This window comes from Rissa tridactyla, chromosome 6 (assembly GCF_028500815.1).
Source record: "Rissa tridactyla isolate bRisTri1 chromosome 6, bRisTri1.patW.cur.20221130, whole genome shotgun sequence".
Lineage (NCBI taxonomy): Eukaryota > Metazoa > Chordata > Aves > Charadriiformes > Laridae > Rissa > Rissa tridactyla.
The window spans coordinates 64,265,765-64,292,914 of NC_071471.1; the positions used below are offsets into that span (position 1 = coordinate 64,265,765).

General features: G+C 41.1%; 1 protein-coding gene across 23 annotated transcripts in view; it reads right to left on the bottom strand.

Moving 5' to 3' along the window:
- The window catches only part of ABLIM1 (actin binding LIM protein 1), a 225,983-nt gene that overhangs the window by 129,335 nt on the left and 69,498 nt on the right, over positions 1 to 27,150 (bottom strand). For 5 of the 23 annotated variants that reach the window (XM_054205881.1, XM_054205871.1, XM_054205874.1 and 2 more), the window contains exon 1: positions 16,974 to 18,846. The exons of 7 other annotated variants lie outside the window; for them this stretch is intronic. In XM_054205881.1, coding sequence (XP_054061856.1) covers positions 16,974 to 17,217 — 244 coding nt within the window. In that variant the 5' untranslated portion in view covers positions 17,218 to 18,846. 11 more of the 23 variants (XM_054205882.1, XM_054205873.1, XM_054205875.1 and 8 more) reach the window with 7 other exon arrangements.

A 27,150-nucleotide genomic window follows, 5' to 3' on the forward strand; every position in this document is an offset into this window, starting at 1 on the left:
AGCCATTTAAACACAAGTCTTGGACATTTTCAACCATTTATTGTCTTTTCCCATAATTCTAGAAGGTTTTCTCCCTGACATTTTTTATAAAAAGGACAGGCTTGTTTTAATTTTCTTACAGGTATATGACACCTTTCATGGTGTAGGATGCCAAATTGTATTTAAAGAGTACTCCTACGGTGCAGCCCCATGTAAAACGGGGAGCCCAGCCAACTCAGCATCAGCTGGGTGGGGAGCAGAAACGTACCAAAGGACCAAAATTGAACACACAGCTAAAAAGGCTACATGTATTTTATGTACGCTTCAAGAAAACCAGCTGCCCAATTTCAAAATGTGTCTTAGAAAACAAGCAACAATTATAAGCTGAATGATAATACACGTACTCTTGTGAAAAGATGAGTGGCATAGTTGATTCAAATGATTCTGAAACCTGCAGTTTCAAGGATTTGGGGTGAAATAGCTACTTAAATCATCCCTAGTATGGTTTATTGATACTGGTAGCAGGTCAACAGTTCGTCACTGATATTATAAAAATGATCCTGCAAATCTGAAGTAATGAATCTCCAATCTGCTAAGTAGCCAATACTATTTATGTTGGGCCAATGCTTTTTGTCAACAAAAATTATCAGTAGACTGTATAATGGTTATGACTGTAACTCTCTTGATACATCTGACACACTACGGCAGGCTACTGAGGCATTTGTCCTGCTCTCTTCAATCTAAACATCTATGAAGCTAAATTAACTTAATTTGTTTCATTTACAGCATTTAAAAAAAAAAACAAACACCAAACTTAATGTGGGTGTTCAGAGTTGAAAAACTGCTCACTCTTGCGCAACATTACTACTTCTTATTCCTGTTTCTTCCCTAGTTTGAATTTATCCCACATTATCTTTTACAGAGCCCTCAGAAAAGTAAACACCGATCCTCCTCTTCACAAAACAGAGACTAAGTCTGAATGTACCTGTGATAACATAATGCTCCAAAACCTCAGACACCCCGCTGCTCAAATACAATTCAGAACATGTTTCACCTCTTCGTAACACAATGAATGATACAGACCGCTCTTACTGCAAGGAAAGACCCCACAACCATTTCTAAAATCTTTGACTAGTAAATGCTTCAGTAGCAGGCTTAAAATGTTATTTATAGGTAATTGAAACTGATATCTAATTTATTGCTGCAAAATTCAAACATTAAGCAAAATCCCATATAATCCAGTTTTTCATTAGAAGGTAAAATATGACCCTCTCAAGTCCAAACTTGCTGAATATATCAATGTTTAGCTTTAAAATTTTCAGGTAATTGCTTTGGTGGCCAAAGCTCTTTGAACTGTAAAAAATAGAGGTAAAAACAGCAAACTTGGGTTAAATCACATGAAAAAAAATAATACATGTACACACAGAAGGCACCCAGCTGTGCAAACACTCTAAATTAGGTGTGTTCCAGATTCTCCCCTCATTAAAACAGGTACAAAGATAATCAATGCAATCCACTGCAGGTTTTGGCACATCACTTTTATAGAAAGGAAAACAACAACTGTCAATCAAAGCATGCTGCGTTTTAAATTTGAAGGTTTAAACCTCAGGTGATTATGGCTGGCACATTAGGTTGTTTCAGCTCCAGTCTATCAATAAATATAATTACCTTTTTCTTTCACCATGGCAAACAAATTTTCCTCTTAGTGGAAGCAGCAAGAATTAGCTGAAGGAATTTAAACACAATCTTTTATCCAGCAGTGTTTGGCTGAGGTGGATTTTAGGAAAAAAAAATAGGCGGCAGTTTATTCCAGATAATTTTCTTCTTCAGTGAAGTTTCCCACAAGATCTGATCAGGTCCGACTGTTCGTCACTGTCTCTTTTCTTCTTGTGCCTCTTATCTTCTCCCACTCTGGTCTTCTCCTATGGCTAATGGCAGCTCCTACCCTGCTTGCGGACTCTGCCCCTTGTGCTGAAACAACCCGCTACAGCTGCTGCTGTGGAACAAATGCCGAATTCCAACGTCCCTCATTTCCAGCCACTGACACCACCTTGCATTCCTCTGCCCTCGCAGAACCGAGCTGGCAAAGCAATTCGCTCCCGAATGACTGGCAAAAGACTGCACGCGAGCCGATGCGAGAGAGGACAGGAGAGCTGTTCAAACGCACGCAGAAAGCTAAAGTGGCATTTATGAGTTTCCTAATATTTTATTTACTCAAACTGAGCCAGGATCAAGGGGGGAAACACAAGATGAACAAGTGCTGAGGCAGGCTGCGGCACAGTGGCTTTTCTATGGTGAGCACTGCTTTACCCACTCCTGGTTTTACTTTAAACCTCTTACCAAACGCCAATTACCAGACCACAGAACATGCTAATAAATAGTCTCGCAATGCCTTCTGACCATAGCACGGAGGAGAGTAACACATAATCTCTGCAAGCTGGGAATACCGACTCTATTCGCTTCCTTGAAATAACAATAAAAATTATAAAAATGAGAACTGTCACCACTCAGCAAGCGCCTGGGCTTAGAAGCATTGCCACGAGTTCCACGGATGAAATTTTTGCTGTGAGTCAAGGTCAGCGCCGTATTCTGAAATACCAAATAGTTGTAAACTACAACTCCTCTGACGTTATTGAGATGATAGCCATAAGTACTCAGGGAACTGAGAAGAGAACAGCACACTGAAACAGCAGCACTTACACGTGAATTTCACCCCCCAACAAGACAAAGCACTGGTGTTAAATCCGGGCATCAAACTGACCTTCCGATTTATGTTTTTTCCAGGCACTACCTGAGAAAGGACTGGTCAGTAAGCTGATGTTAAAAACTAAACAAACCAACTCTTTACAATATTGCCAAGTCTCATCATTTTATAGCAAGAATCAAAATATTTCTGTTTCCTATCGAAAGATACAGGTCAGAGTCAGGTGAGAAACTAAGCTTTTCTTTCGTTAGCATATGAAGAAAAGCTTGGAAATATGATTAACCAAAACCCTGAATGCCCATTAAAAACCACTTAACGTGTATTATTTTTAACACATATATACTGCCATAACTAGAATTTTGGGGAACCTCTATCACTACTACTATAAGCCACTTTTTCCTTATTTATAAATGACTTAATTCCTCATTTTAGCTAGCTACCAGCGACTTCACCAATACAAACCTACACCATCACGCCTTTGCTTGGACAGTAAATTTTAGTATTTGTGATTTAGAGGTAGAGAAAATGACAAAAGGGAAATGAACTGACTTGCCAAAGACAGAGGAGACCTCCGCAGTAGCAAACTGGATCAAATATAAAGATATTCTGGGCTCGATTATAGGCAGATTCATTGGGCTGTAGCTTCAACTTGACCACAACTCAATGCAAAACGTGCTTTAGGTTACATGATGGAGGTGCAATTACATTTATACTGCACCCTAAAGCAAAAGCTATGGTTCGGCCCAGAGCTGAAGGAACCCCTATTTTTTGAGAGCTGGACTTGAACTGGAGCTCACACCTCCACAAGGGCATTCCTTCTCATTGCTACTATATGTAGGGAGAGAGAAATTAACGTAAAGAAACAAGCTGTGGGCACCAGCCAGACAGAGCAGCAGATGGCTGATACCTGCTGGAAAAAAAAAAAATCAGAGCATGCATCCAGCGTTAAAAATATTTGCAGTAAATAAATTCAAAATGTTTTGTATCAATGCCACCCAGAACAACAGAAAAAATGAAACCAGTCAATCTGCCTCGCCCAAAAGATCCCTCTTATTCAGTGACATTCTGTAATAAATAAACAACTAAGATGGAGAGAGAGAGACACAGAGATTCAGGCACATGCATGGGGGGAAAAAATAGTTATTCCATTCTAACAAATCTAGGCTGGCTTTCTATTGTTAGCAGTCTAACGTGTAAGAGAAGCGCAGCGCAGGCAGGCTGACATTCCTGCCTCTGTGACTCAGTGTGTTACTATTAATAGCGCCTGAGGCTCAGTTGGGGATCCGGGCTGAACCCCACCAACGCTGGGGCATAACCCATGATGTCACATATCTGACACATGAGAGATGTCAGGTTGTAACTCAACCTGGCTGTGCTCTTTATCAAGCAGTATTTTGTAAACAGTTAGGGGACAGCCTCCTGAAAGGGGCACATCTGACCTTCATTCATAAATATTTGATCCGATGTGCAGAGCACAGCCTATGGATACACACGCATGGACACTGTTAACCCCTTCCCGTCATCCTCAGACACCCTCAAAAGGCTCGCAATGATTACCATTCATTTTTTGTTCCAGCAGCTGCTGACACAGAAGCTGCCTGCCGGTATCTGGACTTTCTGTTCTCCGAGTTCATTACCTCCATTTTTCACATGTGCTAGAGATTAGCACTGCTGTATCTCATCTCACCCGCAGCCGAACAGAAGCCTTTCCTCACATCATTCAGCCATGGAAAGCCGCGATGTTAGACTACAGCATGTGCATAAACACAAATTTAAAAATACAGACTGCAGTAAATTATACTGGAGATTTAGGAGTCAAATGTAATTTACTCCTGCGTAAAGAGATAGAAAGAGCAGAAGTTGGTATTGTAAATAAAATCTTCTTACACCAGGAGGGTTTTTAGTTTTAACCTCATTGTTTTAAGCCTGCAGACTAAAATTTACCCTGCTATACAGTTCAGAATCTACTCAGATACCCTAAACTGGAGGTGAAAGAGGAATACATAGCAATTCTAGAAACAAATTGCCGGGACTTATTGTTATTTAAAGGAGCATATTTTACAGGTAAGCAAAATAACCTTTTTTCTTTAAATAACCTTTTGCACTGCACAAATTAAATAGAGAATCTCTCCTTGAACAGGGTGTGAGTGAAGAGTCACAATGAATACACTAGAGCTAAACAACACGCTTACGTTGCTGTTATTTTCTGGTGAAAAACATCCTGAGCTTTCAGCAAGAGGCACGACTGAGATCACTACACAAAGGCAAAGAGTTAAACCGGTTTGTTTTGCTTTTTCTTGTACCTTGATAATGTTGAAAAAGTATGTGTAAGATACTAAGCAGTTTAGCCATGATTTAAGATTTGTTATTCTCATTTTAAAAGCTGGCTTTTGTATTTTTATCTTGTTCTCATTCTTCACAGATGAGATCATGGCTTAGAAGTATCAGCGCACAGTTTTTATAGAGTTTCTTCAAAACTGACCAATATCTCTTGTTCATCAACTAATGAAGGAAACAGTCTGCTAGAAAACAGAAAGGGAAAGGGGAGAAGTTGTTCTATTAAATAACATCCAGGAAAATACCCTCTGTTTAATGTCCTTGCTTCCGGCAAAAAGCCTGGCACAAACAGTTTTGACAAGAAAGGCTGCCACGGGCTTCCACAGCTTAACCACGGTACAACCTAGGTCAACTGAGAGCCATCACTTCCATAAAGTCTTGATTATGGCATTTTGCAAATTGGTCCCTTCTCCAGGAAGGAAATCCCACTCTCTAATGCTCTTAAAGAAGAGGTGACCTGCTCTAACTGTTATCCTGACTTAACTGTGCCTGCTCAGAGGAAAACCAATAGTGTCAAAGTGGGATTTCTTGCAAAAGACGTGTGCCCCAGCAGCGGTCCCAGTGCCCTGATGGGGAAACCTACAGTTTCCAGTTTTAGCATTCTCAAAAGCTATATGATTAAGTATTTCCTGGCTTCTGTTCCCCTTGAACATACCCTGCTCCAGCAGTCTATTCCTCTGACGCCTCACCCTCATCCACTTGGACAACTGACACATTTTCCATCATTTGAAAACGGCTCCAGCAGCGGTGCTCCTTAAGGTCTGTAGTATGAAAGAAGGCAGGCAACTGACTCGGCAAAGTTGATGATGTTGGTGGAGTTTTTCAGATTCACCCAGACATACTGCTGAGCAGAATTCAGCCTGCACCTGACAAAACTGTCCCCCACACTAGGTGTGAGTAGCTGGGTGTTTGCTCCTGAAGAAAGACAGAAGGTGTTTAGTGAGACTGTTCTTGCATGTGTTGCTCTTTTGCCTCTCCAGGTTCTTACAGTACCCCTCCATAAATCTGCTAGTCTTCCCAAGGCTTCAGGGGAAGCTCCTTTACGGCAGTCATGTCATCCTGTAGCATTTTTATACCCTCCACACGGTTTTTGCTCTATAATGACCTCATGCTTGTGCAATGGCCCTCGGCTGCCAACCTCTCCTTAACCCTGTCTCCTCACCACACTGCCCTGTGTGGAACCAGCAGAATGTTAAGGAGCTATGAAGGCCCCACTGACTGACCTCACCACTTCAGACCCTCTATCACAAGCTTTAAACAGTCTAGAGGAGAGTATACACACCCACCAGAGAGGAATATGGTTCTTTCTTAGGACATATTACAGTCATGGAACCCGACATCTTGGGATAATCACGATATCCTTATTGATAAGACTGATGTTCGAGCAAATAACGCCCGATTGGTCTGGGTCCTACCCACAACTTTTCCACTACGGTGGGCTTTTCTTTGTAGCCTATGTCATGCTATTTTGAAGACAATCAGCCTGTAATACTGATGTTTACAATCACGTGTCATCATTCTTTTAGAGTAAATGAAATTAAAATTTACCAAATACATTCCCTGATTCAGCAAAATACATAGTGTATTCATTCTGATCTGCCAGGACTTGGGGGTTTAGTGCTTTTTTTTTTTTTAACAGAACTATTTAATATTCTTCCAAATCAGACTCCTCCGGAATAAAACATTTCTCAGGTTTTGATCTATCAAGAAGTCTGACTTTCTTAAAACAAAATCTGATTTTCTGAGGTTCTTGCAAGATTTTCTTAGTAAGCTGCTATTCTGCATAACAGTATTAGCCTGCAAAATACAGATAAAATAGTAAGAGCAATGGCTAATTTATTGCAAAACAAAATAAGGAAACAAGGACACTTGGCTTTGCTCTAAACATTAAGAAGCCTATAACACACACCCTTATGTAAAAAGCATCTGAAACCTTCAGATCATCTTTAGAAACAGATGAGAAAAGATGGTTACTTTACACTTCTTTGCAGTGGCCCCAAAAATACACAAAGCTCACTGATGGGTAATCTTCTGACTGCAGGTATGCACAAACATTTACCTCTGCACACACATTTATATTATTGATATCATAACTGGCTTCCAGACTGCTTACGTTATCGCTAATCCTTACAAAGGAGATCATGCTTTCTCAACACCTGGGTGAACTTTTACACTATGCACACATACTTGACACTGAACTGAAATATAGTATAATACACTGTAGTGACAGTGGTTCAAACTCAGTATTTTTTTTAAAACTGCCATATAAAATCACCCCTCTTCACCTGCTATAAATTGAATCCACCTAGCCAAATCATGACCACAAGCAGAACTGTTGCTGATAAAACCATGAGTGTACTTTCAGTAACCATTACTGACAGTAACCACAACTACTGATGAAAAAGGCAAATAACTTGCACGAAGGCAGGAATCCCCAACAGGAAAGCATATATGCAAGCGTCACACTTTACAGTGCATCCCTAAGATTAAGGAGATTTGATATTGATAATCCACCTCAGAATTGGATTAACTCTGCAGAATAACCCCCACAGCCTGTCTGGGGAGTGAAATCATCAAGAAAGCAGTAAAGACTCACTAGTCTAAAGAGCTTCTCCATGAGAGGTCCATGAAACACCTGATCGAAGCAGCTTCCCACCGATCAGTTAATCTGCAGCGCAAAGAAACAAGTTCTTTGTTTTGCAGTCTCGAGAGACGTGGCAGAGTATCTCACTAAGCATCAACCTTTAGCGTATGCCTCAGCAATACAACACACCGCAAAGCACACACCAATGCTAGTCCGCCATCCCTGAAGATGAGGCCACCCATCACGTGGACCCTGGATATATACCACCCTTTAAAACACCCTTTACCACCATTTAAACTGGACTAATCAATTTTCACTGTGCCAGATGAAAAATTCCTTCTCTTCTGATTCCACACTAACCTATAAATAGGGGTCTAAAAAAAAGGCACCTAAATCTGTTCTATAAATGTATCTCACTCCCACAGTTATTTCCCAGTCAAAATGAACCACAGAGGACCTAAAAAAAAATAATAAATAAATAATGCTTTCTAAGTAGATACACCTTGGCTACATAGTGTAATATTAATATATCCAAACAAGCTTTAATAACAAACAAATTTTTGTACCACCTTACTCCAGCTTCTGGAGCTTTTCTATTAGTGTCTCTGTGATTTTATCTGCTAACAAGGGAGGTCACTTACTTCAGTATGTAAAAACTTACATATTTGAATCTTTCTTTTATATTATTTGTTGCTGTTTCAACAGTAGGATCGTCACAAAAATATTAAGCAGACCTACAACAAATTGCTAATCAAAACATTGTAGGCGTAACGGATTTCAACATGCACACCGACTGGAATTTTTAAAAGAAAACTACAAAAGCTATTTTGCTGCTGCTGCTGCGTAAGGAGTTGCTCACAGTCAGTTTACACCAAACCGGATGGCTTAGTGCTCTGCTCCAAAGGAGGGCGTCATATATTTCAAAGGAGAGTTCGCCAACTTAAAAAATAAACAAACAATATTGAATCTTCCAAGCATTGATGTATACCGATAAGTTAATTGGGTTTATATTTTTGCATTTTACAGTTTAATGCTTCTATGTTTTACTGTTCCACTGTCTAATTCATGTGGTAACAAAGCAGTGACAAACATTCCCTGGTGCCACAGTTTCTGCTTCCCACCATAAAGACCTGCTCTTTAAAGGAAAAGAACTGAAAAATCAAAAGCAGGATAATGCAAAAACTGCAATCCTAATCTCCCATTCTAACATCTTTTTCTTTCCCTCTCAGCTTCACCTTGTCTGCATCACCTGGGTAATGAACATTCCCACTTCCCTTTCTTTCCTTCTCCTCTCATGAACTATTTGCCCTTTTACCGAAAAAAAGCCCACGGAGGTCTAACAAACATCTGTCATTCTCTCAAACTAAAAGCCACTTTTAAGGTCTCTGTATACAAAAGTCTACTTCGCGATATCCCCACCTCTCAGGCATAAAGGAGGAGAAGGAGCCAACAGCAATTAGCATTCATCCTCTCCCCAGCCAGCAGGAGGAAGGCACGTACGGGAGTGGATGAAGCAAGGAAAAAGACCATGTACCAAGCTTCTCTCTCTTCTTCTACTCCCTCCATGCCCCAAAGTCAAAGTTGGAGCGAGTGAGGACAGCATTTCCCATGCTCTTCTCTCTGCTCTGAAGTTTTCCCAGTATTTCATCTTTTGGATAAGCAGAGCAAGCCCCAGGAACAGCTTTCAGAGGACAAGAAATAGCAACTTCTGTATTCTCCATCCCAGTGCCACTGGTATTTTACCCACTGGCAGAAAGGCTAGAACTTTTCAGATTTCAGATTTACCTGTGTCTGTCCTGCCTGCAGGAGGCTGTGGTGGCTCTGCAAGCCCACAGACGGCGGGAAGAGGGGACGCTCTCTTGCCACGTGAAGCGGTGGAGGGCAAGCCACACCTGCGGTCCTGCTTCAGCCCTGCCCAGGAAGGGGACGGCATTTCTCTCTCGTTATTTGATTAAAATACCAAGGTTATACAACAGCAAATGACAGACGCAGGGGAGGAAGTTTCAATCAGATAGAGAACAAAAGCAGGACTCCTTGTAAACAACAGTGGGGGATGTGTAGCCACAATATGCTCTTTCCGGTCAGAGCTGCCATCACCCCTCGGTATTATGGAGGCACAGAGCAAGTGACATCTTTGCTTCAATTCCCTTTAACAATCTTCACACTACTGCTATTGCCCGTGTATATAGCCGCAGAGGAAACCAAAAGACCACAGAGGGCCACGAAGATGATGAGAGAGCTGGAGCAACTCTTCTGTGAAGACAGGCTGAGAGAGTTAGGGTGGTTCAGCCTGGAGAAGAGAAGGCTCCAAGGAGACCTTATAGTGGCCTTCCAGTACCTCAAGGGGGTCTACAGGAAAGATGGGGCGGGACGCTTTATGAGGGAGTGTAGTGATAGTACAAGGGTTAATGGTTTTAAATTGAAAGAGAGGAGATTTAGATTAGGTATTGGGAAGAAATTCTTTACTGTGAGGGTGGTGAGACACTGGCACAGGTTGCCCAGAGAAGCTGTGGCTGCCCCATCCCTGGAGGTGTTCAAGGCCAGGCTGGATGGGGCTTTGAGCAGCCTGGTCTAGCGGGAGGTGTCCCTGCCCAGGGCAGGGGAGTGGAACTAGGTGATCTTTAAGGTCCCTTCCAACCTAACCCATTCTATAATTCTATGATTTTCATTATTTCTTTCTACTTAAAGCTGATATAGCTCATCTCTCTTGCTAGCATCTAGTAAAGGTATGAACTGCAATGTTGTTCTTGTTTATGGGATAACAGATAACAAAGAGTTTAGGCAGAGGGAGCAGTGAGCCCTACAGAGGTGAATTCAGTTGCTCTAAACCATGCTATCATTAATACAGATTAATGTTAAACCACTGATGTACTACTAAGCAAATTAGCTTGGATTGATCTTGAACACTGGCAACAACTTGTCCCACAGCCAGCAGAAAGCTGAAACAGGAGGCCAAGGGTTAAGAAGACAGTAAAAATGCAAATATTTTAGGTAAAAATGTGGCAGTGATTGAACTGGAGTAGAGATACTGCAAACGGGCAGAGAATGAAGAACTGGTAGTAATTAATTATTTTTTCTTTTTAAATTTGATTTTAAAAAATATCAAGCTAATTGTGTTTATTTACAGAAGCAAAGATTTTTAGGGCCTAGCACAGACAGGGAGTTTCAGCTATACTTCTTACTCAAACATGAAACCACTACTCAGCATTTTTCACAAGCAGATGTATCTGTAGTATGACAAAACTGAAGCAATTGCATCAGGTGAACTCTTCCCACAGCAGCCAGTCTGTGAATCTTGGGAGTAAAACAAGCAGAAACATCTGCTTGCATTTAAGATCTAACAGGTGAGCAGTGAAAAACCACCCCAGCCTGGTAAAGCTGATGAAATAAGCAACGCCACCTTCAACACATGCTGTCATGGCAGGACCAAAACCACATCAGCACCGTTACTGTAGTAAAGGGCAGAGAAGAAAGCAGTTTTTATCAGCAAGACAGAGAGAAGGAGGGAGAGGGAGAACTTTCACCTGTGAGCCCTGTTTGTGAAAAAAGTCCTTGGTAATACCGAGGCATTGTGCAGCACGCGCAAAAGGAAGATTTCTCACTCCGTGATGGTCATTGTTTGAATGGCGCCGACTGCAGGAGCCCAGGAGACAGAGGCTTAGCTGTGCTTGGCTGGTCCTTATCAGGGACATGCGACCCTTCATGCTGAACTCCAGAGATGCCCTAGTATCATAGTGGGTTTGCAAGCAGTTTCCAGAGCTGGTGAAAAGCACCTGAAAGAGAGAGGCTGCTCCCAGGCTGAAAACCTCAACTCAACAACATGCTTGGTCCGTAAAGCACACAGCACAATAAGCCTACTGCAACGCTGTCCCAAGAAAAATGGGACTTCAAGGAGGGAGAAAGGCAGTTTCCCAAAATCTGAAGACACCAGGACCATGTGCTTCTTCAAGACAAGAATAAAAAATAAGCAAATACCATTGCACTCAACCAGGTCCTTAGCTAACAGTGATCTGTAACCACAGAAAGAGAGTCTAAAAGACTCAAGAGATCACACACTCCTGTGCTGGGTAGGCTCAAGCACCTACATCCTTTGTGACATTCATAAAACACTCCAAGAAGTTTGCACAACGTGCTTAGGCAAACTGTTCCTCCGCTTCTCTGCCTCTGTATCTAGAAAGTTAGTTCACATTATGCAAACTGGATCTTCCCTGCTGCAAATGCACCTAATCTCTCTGTGCTTCTCAGGACAATACAGAATACATCTCCGTTTGACAGCCCCTTATTCATCTGAAGATTGACTAAATCCCTCACTTATCTTCACTCTTCTAGACTGAGGAAACCTAATTCTATTAATCTTTTCTCATAAGTTTTTTTTCCTAATGCTATTCTCACTCCCTTCTACTAGTTTCTCCCCAATTTATCAGTATCTTTCTCAAAATGCAATGTCCAAACCTAGAGACAGTATGCAGCAGAGTCTTCTTCAGGAACAGAGAAAAATTATCATGTCCCTTGCTGTACAGATCTCCTGCTAACACATCCCGGAAAAAGAATGGATTTTTTTTTGCAGCATTGTGATAAGTAAATATTTACATAATTATAAAATTGTAAATATTTACATTGTGATAAGTATCATTATCTCCCATATGCTTTTCTGGAGTAGTGTTAGTTATTTTCCATTTCTTACCTGTGCAAGTCCAACACTTTACATTTCATTCACCAAAATTCAACTGCATGATTTCAAACCACCTAGCTGCCTTATCAGGACTATTCTGAATTCAGACACCGCCATGCAATAATGCTTCTAAACCTGGATATCCACAAACTTTAAAAGCATGCTCCCTATTCAATCATATAATCTGTAAATCAGTATTATTAAAAAAAACTAATTATAGGGACTGAGGCCAGGAGAGATTGCTCACTTGAAGGAACACATTTGAAAAGCTATCAAAAAGAAGAACCCCCTTATTGGAAGTACACGAGCAGTCTGTTCAGCACCTCTCAGCACTGCAAGAGTACCAACCTACTACAGTGCCAACAGAACCTGGATTTTTTCTCTCATATCACCACTTCAAAATTGCTTAGCTTTGGACACCTGACAAGTTCACACAGCACCATTAAAATCCTATGGCTGTAGGTCACATTAAGTACACGTTCTGTGGGGAGCTACTATGAACACCATTGGCAAGTAAGACCAAAGATTAAAATAGGAATTCTTTTTTCCCATCTGTGCCTGCCTTCTTTCTTTCAAGGTAACAACAGGGACTGGTGTTCAGGGTGATATTGGGCATTCCTTGGTACTAAGAATGGAAATGCCATTGGGGCACAAAACGGTGTCTGTTCGCTTCCCCAGCTGGGGCTCTAGCTTTCTTGCCATAACGCAGCAAGAAAACCCCACTGATGCAAGCAAGCTGATGCGTGGGAACTTAGATGTAAAACAGTGGGCAAAGACTGAAATTCTTATGCTGCAGCTGGTATTTTATAATCAGACCTTTGATTTCGAATCTGTAAAGCCCATTCCTCTCGAGAACACCCTACCTCTGTGTCTTCCCTCACATCACCATGTTGATCTCTTGAACCCCTCCTCCCAGAAAAATCAGACCTTCTTTTCCCCAGACTCCCATTTCTCATAGAACAGACTAGACTAGGCTATTTCAGTGGGAAGGGACCCACAAAGACCATCTAGTCCAACTGCCTGACCACTTCAGAGCTGATCATGTTAAAGCATGTTATTAAAGGCATTGTCCAAATGACTCTTGAACATTGCCAGGCTTGGGGCATTGACCACCTCTCTAGGAAGCCTGTTCCAGCGTTTGACCACCCTCTTGGTAAAGAAATGCTTCCTAATGTCCGGTCTAAACCTCCTCTGGCACAGCTTTGAACCATTCCCACGTCTTATCCCTGGGAGAAGAGATCAGCACCTCCCTCTGCACCTCCCCTCCTCAGGAAGCTGGAGAGAGCAATAGAATCATAGAATCATTTAGGTTGGAAGAGACCTTTAAGATCATCAAGTCCAACCTGATCCAGCCTGTCCAGATCCCTCCGTAGAGCCATCCTACCCTCAAGAAGGTTGACACTCCCACCCAACTTGGTGTCATCTGCAAACTTACTGAGGGTGCACTTGATCCCCTCGTCCAGATCACTGATAAAGATATTAAGCAGAACTGGCCCCCGTACTGAGCCTTGGGAAACACCACTCATGACCAGACGCCAACTTGATTTAGCTCCATTCACCCCAACTCTTTGGGCTTGGCCCTCCAGTCAGTTTTTAACCCAGCAAAGAGTAAACAGGGTCTCAGTGCTTCATAAATTTTCCTGCAGCAGTCCAGTCTGCTCCCTGGCTCACCACTAAGTCGTTTTAATGCTCTCTGGGTCCCCTCCATGCCTCTCTCATCCTCTCAGGTTCCTTTTGTCTTCCTTTACGTCCGACTGATCCAACACAAGCAGCCATTCTCACAAGCACTGCTTTAAATTAAGACTGTTACATAAACAGTTACTAAACTCATACAGGAGGTCAGTTAGATAATATGGTCCATATCTCCTTTCCCTCAGGTGTCGCATCCAAAGAGTGATCAGTTTGGAGGGGTGCACACGGTCTCATCTGTATAAGCAACAGATGACAGTATCTCATACAAGAACCAACATCACACAGTTACAAGCCAATTTTCGCTTTAAAATTCCACTGCTCTCTTGCAACCAACTTTCAACTTTGCTAGTCCTGAACATCAGGCATTTTTCCACAGAATCCTTTGTATCGGAGCCTGGCCTCCCGAGAATCAAAGCCACGTGCTGAGTCAGCCCTTCTAGGCTAAGACAGATTTGTTACAGCAAAGCATGCGGCCAGAAATCCCTCCTGTGGGAAGCAGCCCCTTAACACCTCTCCTAGAAACGGGAGGGAAGGTGGCTCATCAGTCTTTGGCCAAATGAACTCAAGGAAAATGCAGAATGAGGAGCCTTTCAGTAATTCAAAGCCTCTTTTGAACTCCCTTTTTCTTTGATTTTTTGATTACTCTTAACTGTCAATATCATGCCACCGTTTATCCTGATGAGACAAGTTTAACCTGCAACATTCCCCTTATGAAGGGGATGGAATTTCATCATATGTGTGCCAAGTAAAAGCAAGTCACAGGTTAAAACAGGGAGACCCAAGAGACTCACTTCCTGAATACTAAATAGCTCTGCACTTGTTAATAATTCCTAACCTTCCAAAACCTAAAATATGGACCTTTCCTGATGGTTATGATTCCACTTAGAGCAGCAAGGAAAATATTTAGTGAGTCTCCAAATGCCTTGAACAGAGTAATTTCTAATCTCTGTTTGAAAAGCCAAATACAGACAGCAACTGTCTTTCAGCAGGGTATCTAAGCTGCTAAATCTTGTAGTACTTGAGGCACCATAATCCCCAAGCAGGCACATGGCCTAAGGACAGACTCATGCGTTCCGCATCTTAAAGTCACATACAGCTTTTACAACCATCCCGATTTCAATAACCATTCCACTTTTTTGTTCTAAGCAGGTGAGATTCTGATTCCAATTATCGTAATTTAAGTAAAGCTGAGACATCAGACACCTTGCGACATTTCAGCCAGCACTATTTGTGGCGCTGGAAAGCAGGACCGCAATACCCATCCTACTGAATAGCACCCAAATTGTAGGATGAAAGGAAAAAAGCCCCAATGGTTATTTGCATTATCTATTGCAGCATAATGCTAATGAGAACCTGTCCCACTATCTTTGTGCTTGCTTACAAAGACAGTGAAGAACTGCAAAATTGTGATTTCTAGATTGATTTAAGCCCCATACAAATTAGAAGAAAATTGCACCTGTGCAAAACGGTGGCTCCCAGCCTGCTCGAATGGCAAAGAATTTCTTTGGAGTCCTGCCTGGATTGATCATACAGCTGGTCACTATTCATTCAATTAATTTTCTACCCTTAACCGTGATTTATAAAAATGCCTAAATTGTCAGGAGAGGTTTTCTCCGGAATACCAATGTGAAACACTGGAGGGGGCTGGCAAGGCATAACGATAGTTGCTTTTTCTGGTTCACAGCCATATTGTATATTTGCTTCATGTTTTGGCAACACCTTAATTAAAATTTTAGTTTTAAAATAATTGATTACTCAGAAGCAGTAACTATCCAAAACAGTATATGGGTTTTGGCCAGTATACTCTTACGGTTCATTAGGTACAGAGCTGAGTAGCAAGAAGCTATTTGCGCAGAAAAAAAAAGTGTTATCTGGCACTGTTGAAACAAAAAACCTGAAAGTAGGTCTTTGAAAAATACTTGCCTACTATATCCAACCACTCAGTACTAACATTTTGAGGGGCTGAGCAGAGTGACAAATATGTAGCAGTTTTCTTCATCTGCTAAGTACAGGCAAAATTCCAGCACAAAACCAGTTCAGGTTATCAAACTGAGGTCCATAAAGCAGGTTCTTTGGAATTTATCTGAAAGCTTGAGATTAACATTTATAGCTAATTTCATACATTGGAGTTTCCAGAAACTTTTTTTTTTTAATTTAAATTTTTAACAGATTGTAACAAATCAGTTAAGCTGATGGATTCCAGATTTAAGTCCTCTCACCACCGATAGCTCCATGAAGGAATAAACTAGTGTTTAATATTAATTAAAAACACAAACCAAACTGTAGGAACCACTGGGAGGAAGAAAGAGCATTGTTACAACTGTACATATATCTACGTTATGCTACGTGTTGAATACAGTTCTGTTCCCCAATTTTTCAAAGATTACAATAGAATTAGAAAAATAAAAGTAAAAAGGATAATCAAAGGCATGGACTGGCTCCTGCAGAAAGAGCATCTAAATAAATTAGGACTGCTTATCTTGGAAAAGGAGGTACCTGCATAAAAGATACAACAGAATTCTGATTAACTCACAAGTGACAAGAAGAAGATGAACGCAGAAAGACTTTTTTAATCACCTCTTCCAATTGAAAAATGAGGCAGCTTCAAAGGAAACTACTTGGCAATAGGTTTAAAACAAACAAAAGGGAATATCCTTTCATAAAACCCATAGGAAAGCTCTGGAACACACCACCACAGGACGTTGTGCTTTCAAAAGGTATGTTTCCAGCTCGAGTACTTCTGCAGATTAAGGCCCCCTTTCTCCCAGGATGGCCACATAGAGAGCGCTGCACCTATACCCATCAACTACTTTTGACTATTCAGATTCTAATTTGGCTTTTTATTCTTCTTTCTCTCCTCTCTGTCAGTGACAAATATTTCTCCACACCTGAGCACACCTGCTGTCATAAAGCATCTTGCTGCTACACAAAAAATAAGCTAACTGTAAAGCAATTTAGCCTATTCACCAACCCAAAATCAAGATCGGATGCCTGTCCTCACTTACCCAGATCCTCAGGAGTGTCAAATAACCGCTCGCACAAGTAGTAGTCATCTGGATTCAAGTAGGGCAGCTGCTTCAGCAAGCTCTGCTTAGGAATGAGATACAAGACCTCTGCGATATCCCCATCTTCAATAATCGACATCCTTTTGACTGAATTTCGGAATTTCACCTTTTCCAGCACCAATTCTTCCGTTTTAGTTGACCCACACAGCTTCCCAAAGCTGTTTAAGATGGGGAAAGGCAGCATTTCTACTCGGAAGCAGCTGGGGAAAGCAACTCGTAGTGTGCGTAGTCCGTCTACTACTCCCGGCACACTGCCCTTACCAATCCTTCTCTTTTTCTCTTATCCAGCAAAGGAGATTAAGGAAGATATATTTTTAGTGATTATCTTCAAGAGATTATGTCAGTATGCTTGGTCAGGTGACTGCCATCTAAAACTATTGTAATCAGTTGCAACTCATCCCTGGGAATGCAAAAATCAGAAGCAAAACCATAAAGAGTATCTGAAAATCAGATTAATGTTCAGGACAAGAGAAAGAACATAACTGAGGTACATAAGAGGATTAGTTTAAAATCAAAAAAACCTTGCTGTGTCAGAAATCTTATTACGGAAGAATCATCATCATAAGCTACAAACGCACATCTGTGCATTTAATCTCCCATTCCCCTGTGCCATGCTGGCTCTGTACGTGTGCTATGGCGAAAGGTTATAGTAAAGGTAGAGCATGTCGGTCCTCCTTTTTGAAGAATGTGCAAAGGCTGGCCAGGACTAATTCATAAGCAGATTTCTTTGGAGAAATCCTTTCTGCAGCTTTCACTGCCTGTTCCAAACAAAAGCACTTCGGCTTTCTCCTAACTATTAAGGGTTGGTTTGCTTGTGCTCTTCCCCTCCGCTTTCCTGTGTAGCTGACAGGAGAAGCTTTGCAGATACTCTGCCAGCCCTTCCTGCTTCACTTGGAAGAAGTATTTACATTAATCCAATTCCAGTGATTTGCTAATCTAATCATCTAATGAATATTTCTCCCCGGGTAAAGGCAGAGTTAATCATCAACGGTGCACTGGAAATTCACAGGAAATTCCAAAGTGAAAGATAAAAAACCAAAACAAACAAACAACCTAAACCAATATTCATCGTCTGTAAGAGAAAGTTACAGGTAGACCCCAGACCAGGACCTGCTCAGAGACAACTTCAGATTCTTTATTCAGCCAAACTTCCAGAGACAACTACACAGTGTTTGGTCCAAGCTTTCAGTTCCCCTTAACACACAGAAGTTGCCTATAACTGCAAAATGACCCAGTGTAATAATTGCACTGCTTCCAGTAAGGCTTTTGCTAAATCAGAAGGTGAAAAAACCCACCAACAGGCTAACTGAGCACAGCAAGAAACTGTCATTTAATTCCTCCCTCAAAACACAGAGTTCAAGCACTATCTACAGATGGGGACAGGCTTTGAAGAGAAGACTGCTTTATTTACTATTTTAAAGAGAAAACATCATCTCACAAATCCAGACTGATCATCTATTATTACACACCTCCTATAAGGTCAATTGCTTTTTATTTTCCAAGTAGTATGACTTCTGTATTATCTTGAAAACAAGCCCGAAATCACAGCTCCCCTTAAAGAGCCATTCTCCTGGGTTTTATAATCAATCACGGACACAGTGGGACAAAGCCAGAATAAATCTGCACTACTGTATTAATTTTAACGGGGTGATGCTTATGGATATTTGAGGAAGGGTCCATAAACACAGCAATTCAAGTTCTACCTCAGAGTTATCTTCTACCAGATCAGAAATCTTAGCAAACCCTGTTTTTTAAGTATTCCCCCTAGGAAGTGAAGCTTTGCAGCAATTTTCAATCTCTCCCAGATTTCACAACCTACTGACCTGCACACCACAGCCACTCAGTGGAAAAGACTGTTCTTCTGAAACTCCAAAAGCTTCCAGCACTTCAACTGAAGGTGGATCACCACCCTGTGCTTACAGCAGCGGGATGACTCACAGGAGACGGCCGGATGCACCCTAACACAAGTATCTCTCAGGGTATCGTTTGCCGCTGGATAATCGGTGAAGGATGTTGACACTTGACAAGAGCAGTGCCAACTATCCAGCCTCACCAACACGTCAAGGTGGACTTTGCCCTTTGAGATAGGTGAGGCAAAAGCACACATTGCCCCGACATTAACTCTGCTGCGGAAGTTAACCCCCAGAAAGCAGAAAGGTGAGCTCTGCAGTAACTTTTCAAACTATTGCAACCTTTGCTACAGCTTGGCTGCCTAAACCCTAGAAGAAAAGCTTGTCCTTCATTGGGGTTTGAATGCTCTAGTTAAAGACTGACTCCCAGTGTTCTGTTGAAGCCATACTGATTCCAACCCTCCAGCTATATTCACCCAGACAGCCGTTACACCAGCCACTGCAATAAGTACTAAACTAGTACGATCTGTTGTGTAGCAGTAGTCAGAAGAAACTGCAATATCTGCCCCCACATAATGAAACACCATACAAGCTGTACAAAGCCTCTATCGATTCCTTTAACTTGCAGTTTGCCCAGAAGAGTTGCAACCAAGTGATAGAGGCGAGAGGCCAGAGCAAAGGCACGAGAGGCTGAACCCCCTTTCACCCACGCAGGGATCCGTTCCTGCACTTGGCAGGAATCACTTCCGCAGGTTGAAACAACTCCAGCGTTAGCTTGGGAGGCAGCAAAGATCAGCACCCTTTTCCCACGATATCTCCACTACAGAAGCAGTCGGCCTGTGACCGCTGAGAAGGGTCCAATGCTATTTCAAATAGTGAAGTGCAATCCAGGCACCTTCCGCCACCAAGACGCATGGGTTTGGTGGGGGGCCATGGGAACAGTTCAGTTTAGACGAGCCTTTTGTGACCCTGACACGTCACTGTAGAAGCATCCTGCTTAATTAAAAATAAGGTCTTTTTTCCTCTGAGAGAGACTACTCTAACGATGCCCCTTTCCAGCCCTGGCTATTGCTGTCATTGTCTGATAACCACAATCTCAAAGACCACATACTAGCTGCTGCTTGTAACACAAAGCAATATCATTTGTTGTTAGTGTTTTTGTTAAGTACAGGGTATATCTTTAAAGAGCCTCCATCCTGTTAATTAATCTGAGAAGATACAAGAGGTAGAAGCAAGCAAAACAAGGCCAGGAAGCATCACAGTGGCTTCCCGACTCAGACGAAGGGCTGTTTGGAGCAGTTGGTCTGAGGGTCAGATCCTGGTGTCCAAGGTAAAGGACGAGGCCTGAGACATCTCGTATAACACCCTGTTACTAAGCAGTGGGATTTAGCCTCAGACAGAATCAAAAACACAGCGGCAATCTCCTACCACTTAAGTCAAGCACTCAATTAAATGGAAAAGACTGATTTCTCATATTCTTGCTAAAGAGAAAAGAAAAAGGCAGAAAACACAAGGGCACAACCCTGTCCTTATGTTTCTTGAAACACATTCTCAGGAATCCAGGGCGCCCAACCCAGAAGTAGTGTTGAGGAAATTTCCTCAGGATCTGCCAAGTAGCAAAATACTTTTAAATCACTGCCAATTCAAAGCCATGCCTAATCCAAGCATTCAGTGCTGGGGACTCGAGGCGTCCCAGAGCACAGTTTGAGGTATGGGCACCTTCCAGACTGGCGGTTTTCAGACGGGAATGGGTATCAGACAGGAATTAGGCAGATTATCTACTTTAAATATTTTATCTCATCACCAACTTTATAAATATTATATTTATAAATATTTTCATCCTTCTCAAGACCATTTCCTATTCCATCCCCTCTGAATTCACCAAACCAACTGGCTGCCCGGATGCTAAAAATACATATGTGTTTCGTATACAACCAGGCATAGAGGCTTCTGTACTAATGCTACTAGAACGACAACAGAAGTAACAAAAAAATTTGACTGCAATCCACAAATAAGTTGCACAACAGAATAGTAGGCACTGAATAATAGCAAAAATTAGACACCAAGGGCTAAAATCATAGTAGAAGAAATATTCTTCCACACTCCCGAGCAACACTGAGGATTAAACTGTCCCTTCAGCTAAATAAAAGGCAGAAATGTGTAGTGCACTAATGCTGTCTTTAATTGCTTCTGCCACCGGAATTAAACTTCCTGCAAATGCATTTCAGAGTGACTTTATTCTTGCATTGAAAGCAACAAAAAACCCAACCAAAAAAACCCAAGACATTGAAGTCAGTCGTACTAGTTCAGCAAAGCCTAGCTGCAATGAAAAATCAAAATAAAAGCACAGATAATAAGGTAAATAAAAAAAAAATATTTATTTTTCCCTCATACCACTTCAGAGGGTAACACATTTATTGCATAGGTAGATAGCCCCAGATAATGTTTCAGGCATCTGTCCAAGGCAACAGGATTATCTCCTTTTCCCACGTAAGAATTCTCACAGATATTGAGAGTAAGGAGAAAGGAAAAAAAAAAGGGGCCTTCACATAAATGAAAAATGAGCGAGCAAGCAAGAGAGAGCAAAAAAATCATTCCAACATTGAAGTTCACATAGGAAAAAAAAAGAAACAAAACCTTTCTACTTGTGATGAAATGACTCCATCCATGCAGCTTTTTCACTTTTGACAAACACAATTTACTTACTGAAGAACTGCAGGCTGACGTACAAAACACCCAGCTATTTACTGTAAATTTGAGGAAACACTTCATCCACATAACGCAGAGCAAAAAGTCCACATGCACATCTTTAATTTCTTTACCTAAATGTCCAAAACAGGCAGTCATCTTCTGGGCGTACTGACACAAGCCATTCTCCCTGTAGGGCTCCTCACCAAGGACCTCTTCACTCATCGCTTCACAAGGAGCTGCCTTTCTCTGCAGAGTCAACCAACTACTGCTTGCTTGAGACTGATAAGACAACAGAGCTTCCTCTTCCAATTTATCGCCATTAATAATTCAGGTACTACTTAAAATTTGCTGAGCTTTAAAAACCGGTAGTGCAAAGCTACTTTGTGGCTTTTGAAGTAATCATGTTTTAGTCCTTAAAAAGCATCCCAGCTTATTATATTCCGCCAGTTCACAGAAAATGTTTTCAAATTGCAACAAAATCCGTTCTCTTGCTGCAGATGGGGAAATAACATTGGGATTATGCTCCGATCAGTGAGACATTTGAAATATTGACCCAGCTCAAACCCAGAAATAGAATTACCGCTACTGAAATGTGTTATAACATACTCCAGCAAGCAGACATGTCCGCTGCCACAAGAGCACCACTACTTCATCATATATCACCATGTGCCACTTCTCAATGCTGGGGGCTATGACAGAAAAAGAGCCCAGGTACTAACATCACAACATCTTCTGGTACTTTCTAGTGCAATGTATTTCAGAACTACGGCACCACGGCCAGGAGCAACAGGAGGAGGGTATTTCCTCGGCTCACTCATGGGAGCACAAAGCCCATCTAATCTTGCTGTTATCTTGGCTGAGAAGAAAATACACAAGACCTGACTCAGCAGTCCTGCTCCTGGCCAACGGTGGTAGCCACACATACCTGTCTCTGTTCTGCTCTTCAGAGACAAAGGCAGAGCACCATCAGACTAACTAGGGGAGAAAAAGCATAAGAAAATCCACTACAAATCACACAATCAATGACACCCACCTAGCTAAATACTTGCAGAATGGCTTGGGCTACACTCTCTCGACTCAGGCGACCCTTACCAATGAAGAAGAGCTGTTCCTCGTGAACAGACATGCTCCTTGCCCATCGCACTTGTTTTTCCTCCATTCACTTAATGCGTGGCGCTTCCTCACTAAGATCATATCCACCCATGAAAAAATATTTAGTAGAGATCATATAATGACTGCGGATTTCTGTATTAAGTACTGTTCCTACTAAGTAGCTACTTTGAAAAGAGATCCGTGCTAGTACATCTACATGTAAGATTTACTCACAACAGACTGAAAAGCCTAGTTACTAATATTTAATATTACTTCAACAATCTAAGCATAAGATATATTTTAAAAAGAACTCAGAGGCTTTGGTATTTTTTATTGTGCTAAAGTCTATGAAGGATCCACACAGATATGAATTTTACAGTCCACAGGTCTCTACCAAATTACTTTCCTGGCTTCAACCCACAGAGGGTTCTGTACAGTAAGCTGTACTACTGCAGGAGGAACACAAAGACCACAAAGCCACAGGGCACGTCTACGCTGGCAAAAAAAGAGTGGCCTGCTGAAGAGGGCTAGCTCAGGTTAAAGTGGTAACAAAAGTAAAACGATTTGTGTTACAACTCAGCTGAGCAACCCAAATAAGCGTGAATCTCCCACATAAGCTTGTTATCAAGCCGCCAAGTCAAAATTTTTCTTCACTGCTATAACAACTGACATTTAACTACTCATTAGCCAAACTGCATCCAAAACACCTGTTTTCGCAGCGCACACACGCAAAACACGGCACTGAAGAACTGTTACGACGTCTGTCAAGTCCATGAAGTCCGTGAATGTCTGTGTGAAAGGACAGTAGCACCTTCAAGTCTGAGGAGGATGGAGCTACATTTGTATCATCTCACACCGCATCAATCATTAATTCTTTGAAAACCCACCTGGGGACCTCCCGAGGTGGCACACTGCAAATTGCATCTCATTTTTATACATTATCAGCAAGATCTGCATGCACAAGTTATTTTGTTAAACTAATTCAGAAATAAGAAAGCAAACATTATTTTATGTATTGATTTCTTCTCGGTGTTCATTCCAAAACATACATGAAACATCACCTCGCCCTTTCTTCTTCTGTTACAATTTGCAACCGAGAAAAAACACAAGAGCAAACAGTACTACATTTCTATCTGAGACTTAACTATGACCGCACGGTGACAGTTTCCTTTCCCAACTGATGACATTTGCAAAATCTTTGAGCTGAATTAAACCATTGTGCTCAGCTTCCTGTTATCAACTACGTATGATAACTCTCATGGCACATGAGCCTTTGATAACAAAAGCCCAGCTTTGCAGTGCATTGTAGAGCTGGACAGGCAGCAGAACAAGCTCTTGGGAATGCTTTTCCCTTTGCTGGACGTTCAGAAATTGAATCTGACTCACTTCCCTAAACCCCAGCATCCACCAAGTTTATCCTTCAGCGAAGCAGTGCACACTAAGATTAAACAAACAAAAATATTTGAACAATAATGCTTGAGATTACATCTAATCATCTTTTTCTTGGACAAAAGCGAGAGCAGCACCAGCCGTTTACCACGATGTGCAATTATTACCTGGGTTGAAAGAGTACACAGAAAAATCAATCACCAAACGAAATATTTAAATGATGCCGGGGGAAAAAAAACACCCAATACTGTCATTTGGCAAAGTACTGCCTACTCCCTCTGAAAGCCTTAAAACTTTCCTTTCGAGCATCAGGTATAGGCCACCGTCAGGGATCAGATACACATCCACTCTAAATGGAAGAATGGTTTAAATGAAATTCATACCTACATAGTTTCTCTATAGGATAATACAGTTCCACTAAGAATACTGCAAATAAATAAACATAAAATGTTTTTAAAAAGTATCAATTAAGCTTATCTAAAAGTAATAAACAAAACAATCTGTAGAACTTCAAGTTCACTATCATAAAACAAAATACTCTTTCTACGTTACTGTTCTGTGAAACTTAAAAAAAAAACCACCCAACTTTGACCTTCCTTGTAATTCCCAAACTCACCAATTGAAACATTTTTTTAAATCTACCAAAAAGGGTTCTCAAATGATTTTTCTACCTTTTGCAGGAAATGGATATCTGTGAAGGTTATCCAGTTTCATTTTAAAAATTATCTCTTCTACCAGGTTTAAAGCTGAGACAGACGACTAAATCCCCAACCTGTGATACAGAACGGGCAGTGCCCTTGGAAGCAGAAAGCTGAAAATTCATGTACTCAGAACTGAACCTCGATCTGCCAAAGGAACCAAACTAAGTGGCTTCATCACTCCCTTTCCATGATTTGATCTTCATGCAAAATGAATTCTGCAAACAGTTCTGGCTGTATAAAAAAAAATAATTACATTTACTGAATCTTGAAGTGTCCCTGCTTTCCAACACCTATCTCTAAAGGCATTTTTTCACCCAGGTCTCCATTCCATTTACCGCTGTGCCCTGTTCGTGGCTGGCTACTGCCACTACCCAGGAATGAAGAGCGATTCCCGTGACACTGCACCTGCAGTGCTGATTTTTTTTCCTTTTAATGAACAAAGGCCTTAGGTATGATGCTACAAGTAACTAGTACCAGGAAGAATGTGACTAACATCCAGATGAATTACTGCCACATCCAGAACAGTCTATGGAGATCTTATTCTAGTCTATGTAAATAAACAGCAAAACTATTTGCTGGATCCGTTTTTAGCATTTAATGCCATCACAGCTACCAAAATATCTGCTTCCATAACCAAATATTCAGATTATTAATAAATAGTGAGATTAAGAGTAAGAAAGTAAGGCTGAAGGGCTGGAATGCCAATCTGGGATTTGAGAAACATGCAGCCTCTGCTCTCCCACAGACTTGCTGTTCGTCCCCGAGCCATTCCCTTAATCTCTTTCATTGCGTTTCCCCAGATCACTTTCCCCCCTCACGAGGGATTTGTAACAATAGGTACATTAAAGACTGAAGTTTTCAGAGTCTATGATAAGGGAAACTATAGAAGTACCACAGATAATAACACTAGGGAGTTAACTGGTCAGCATCAAAAAAAGAGGTCATGTAATGCGTAGCCGAGTGCTTCTCCTTGATCTTAATTACCTTCCAACTTCATTACCATATTTCTTAATGATTTTCCAATAGATTGCAGCCCTTATTTAACAACAAAAGTGCTCATTTCCCCTGGAGAATCATGTTACCAGAGAAAGCAAACATAACTAATTCTGTACATCTTCTCTGATCTGAAAATTCCATTTTTAGCTATTCTGCCCCAAACAAGCAAAATCCCTGTTAACTCTGGTTGCTGTGACTAGAAGAGTGCAGTTATCGGGTTGTGACAAAAGGCATGATTCAACCAAAGGCTATTTACCTTACTTTATCGATTCCAATGTTGATTTCAGACTAGTCATGGGAAAAAAAAAAATCTCTGCCCTCGACTATTTTCAGACAAAAAATAACAGTGTGTGCATTAATGGATCCATTAATGGATCCATCTATTGCATTATTATAAGATGAGGTGGCTCAGCATTTTATTTCCTGGCAGCACAAGGCTAATCTATTGATCTATAATGTCAAGAACACTGCAGTATGTATTCTTACAGCAAAACCAACCCTTTTTACTTACACGTAGGAAAAAAACCCAACTGTAATTGCTGACAACTGATGCAATTTTGTAGCTAGGATTTAGTGAGAGCTATATGAAATATAAATAAAAAAACCTGCTGCACCCCCAAGAGTGCATGATTCAACAACGACTGAAGTGTTGGCCTATCTCAAAGCTTATAAATAATCCCAGGACTTCTGTGGGGCCGTGCACTATGCTTGAAGTTAAAGAGACGCCTAAACCACTCTAGGGAATAATTAGTAAAAAGGATCCTGGCAGAAGCTGGCCGTCCTTCAGATATTCAGTGGGAAACTGGCTTTTTTTTTCTACTCCACAGCAATGTTTAGGTACCTTTTATTTAAACAGATATTTGAGAAGCAAGGAAGTACTACGGAAAATCATTTAAAACTTTTGATTTTCTTTTATTTACTTCTGGTCAACAGTTCATCCCCTAACAGCCTGTAAAGAACCACTTAAAGAACAACAATCAAAATAAATAAAAAAAAAATCAAAACCAAATTATATTAGCTAGAGTCCCCAAGAGCTAGAGATGGTTCATTAAAATAGCTCCCCATTGTGTTTCATATTCATTTTGCTTTTTCAGACAATCACAAAGGTAGCTTCAAGTGAGCAAAGACTTTCAAGATAATGTAATTTCTTTAATCAGATTTTTTTCTTGACTTTTTCTTTCTTGAACTTTGACATTCTTCTTCCAGCTGAGAGGAGAAACTCTTTGTGACATTCTCTTCACAATGTTAACTTCATGGTAACTGAGACAGAAATAAATTGGGAAGCAGAGATCAAAGTTGAAAGCTCAGTGTTGTTTCAATCCTTGTATTTATTTCTTGTACCTTTGTAAAGAATGATGTGTTACATGCATGACATCAAAGAAAGCACCACTCCTCTTG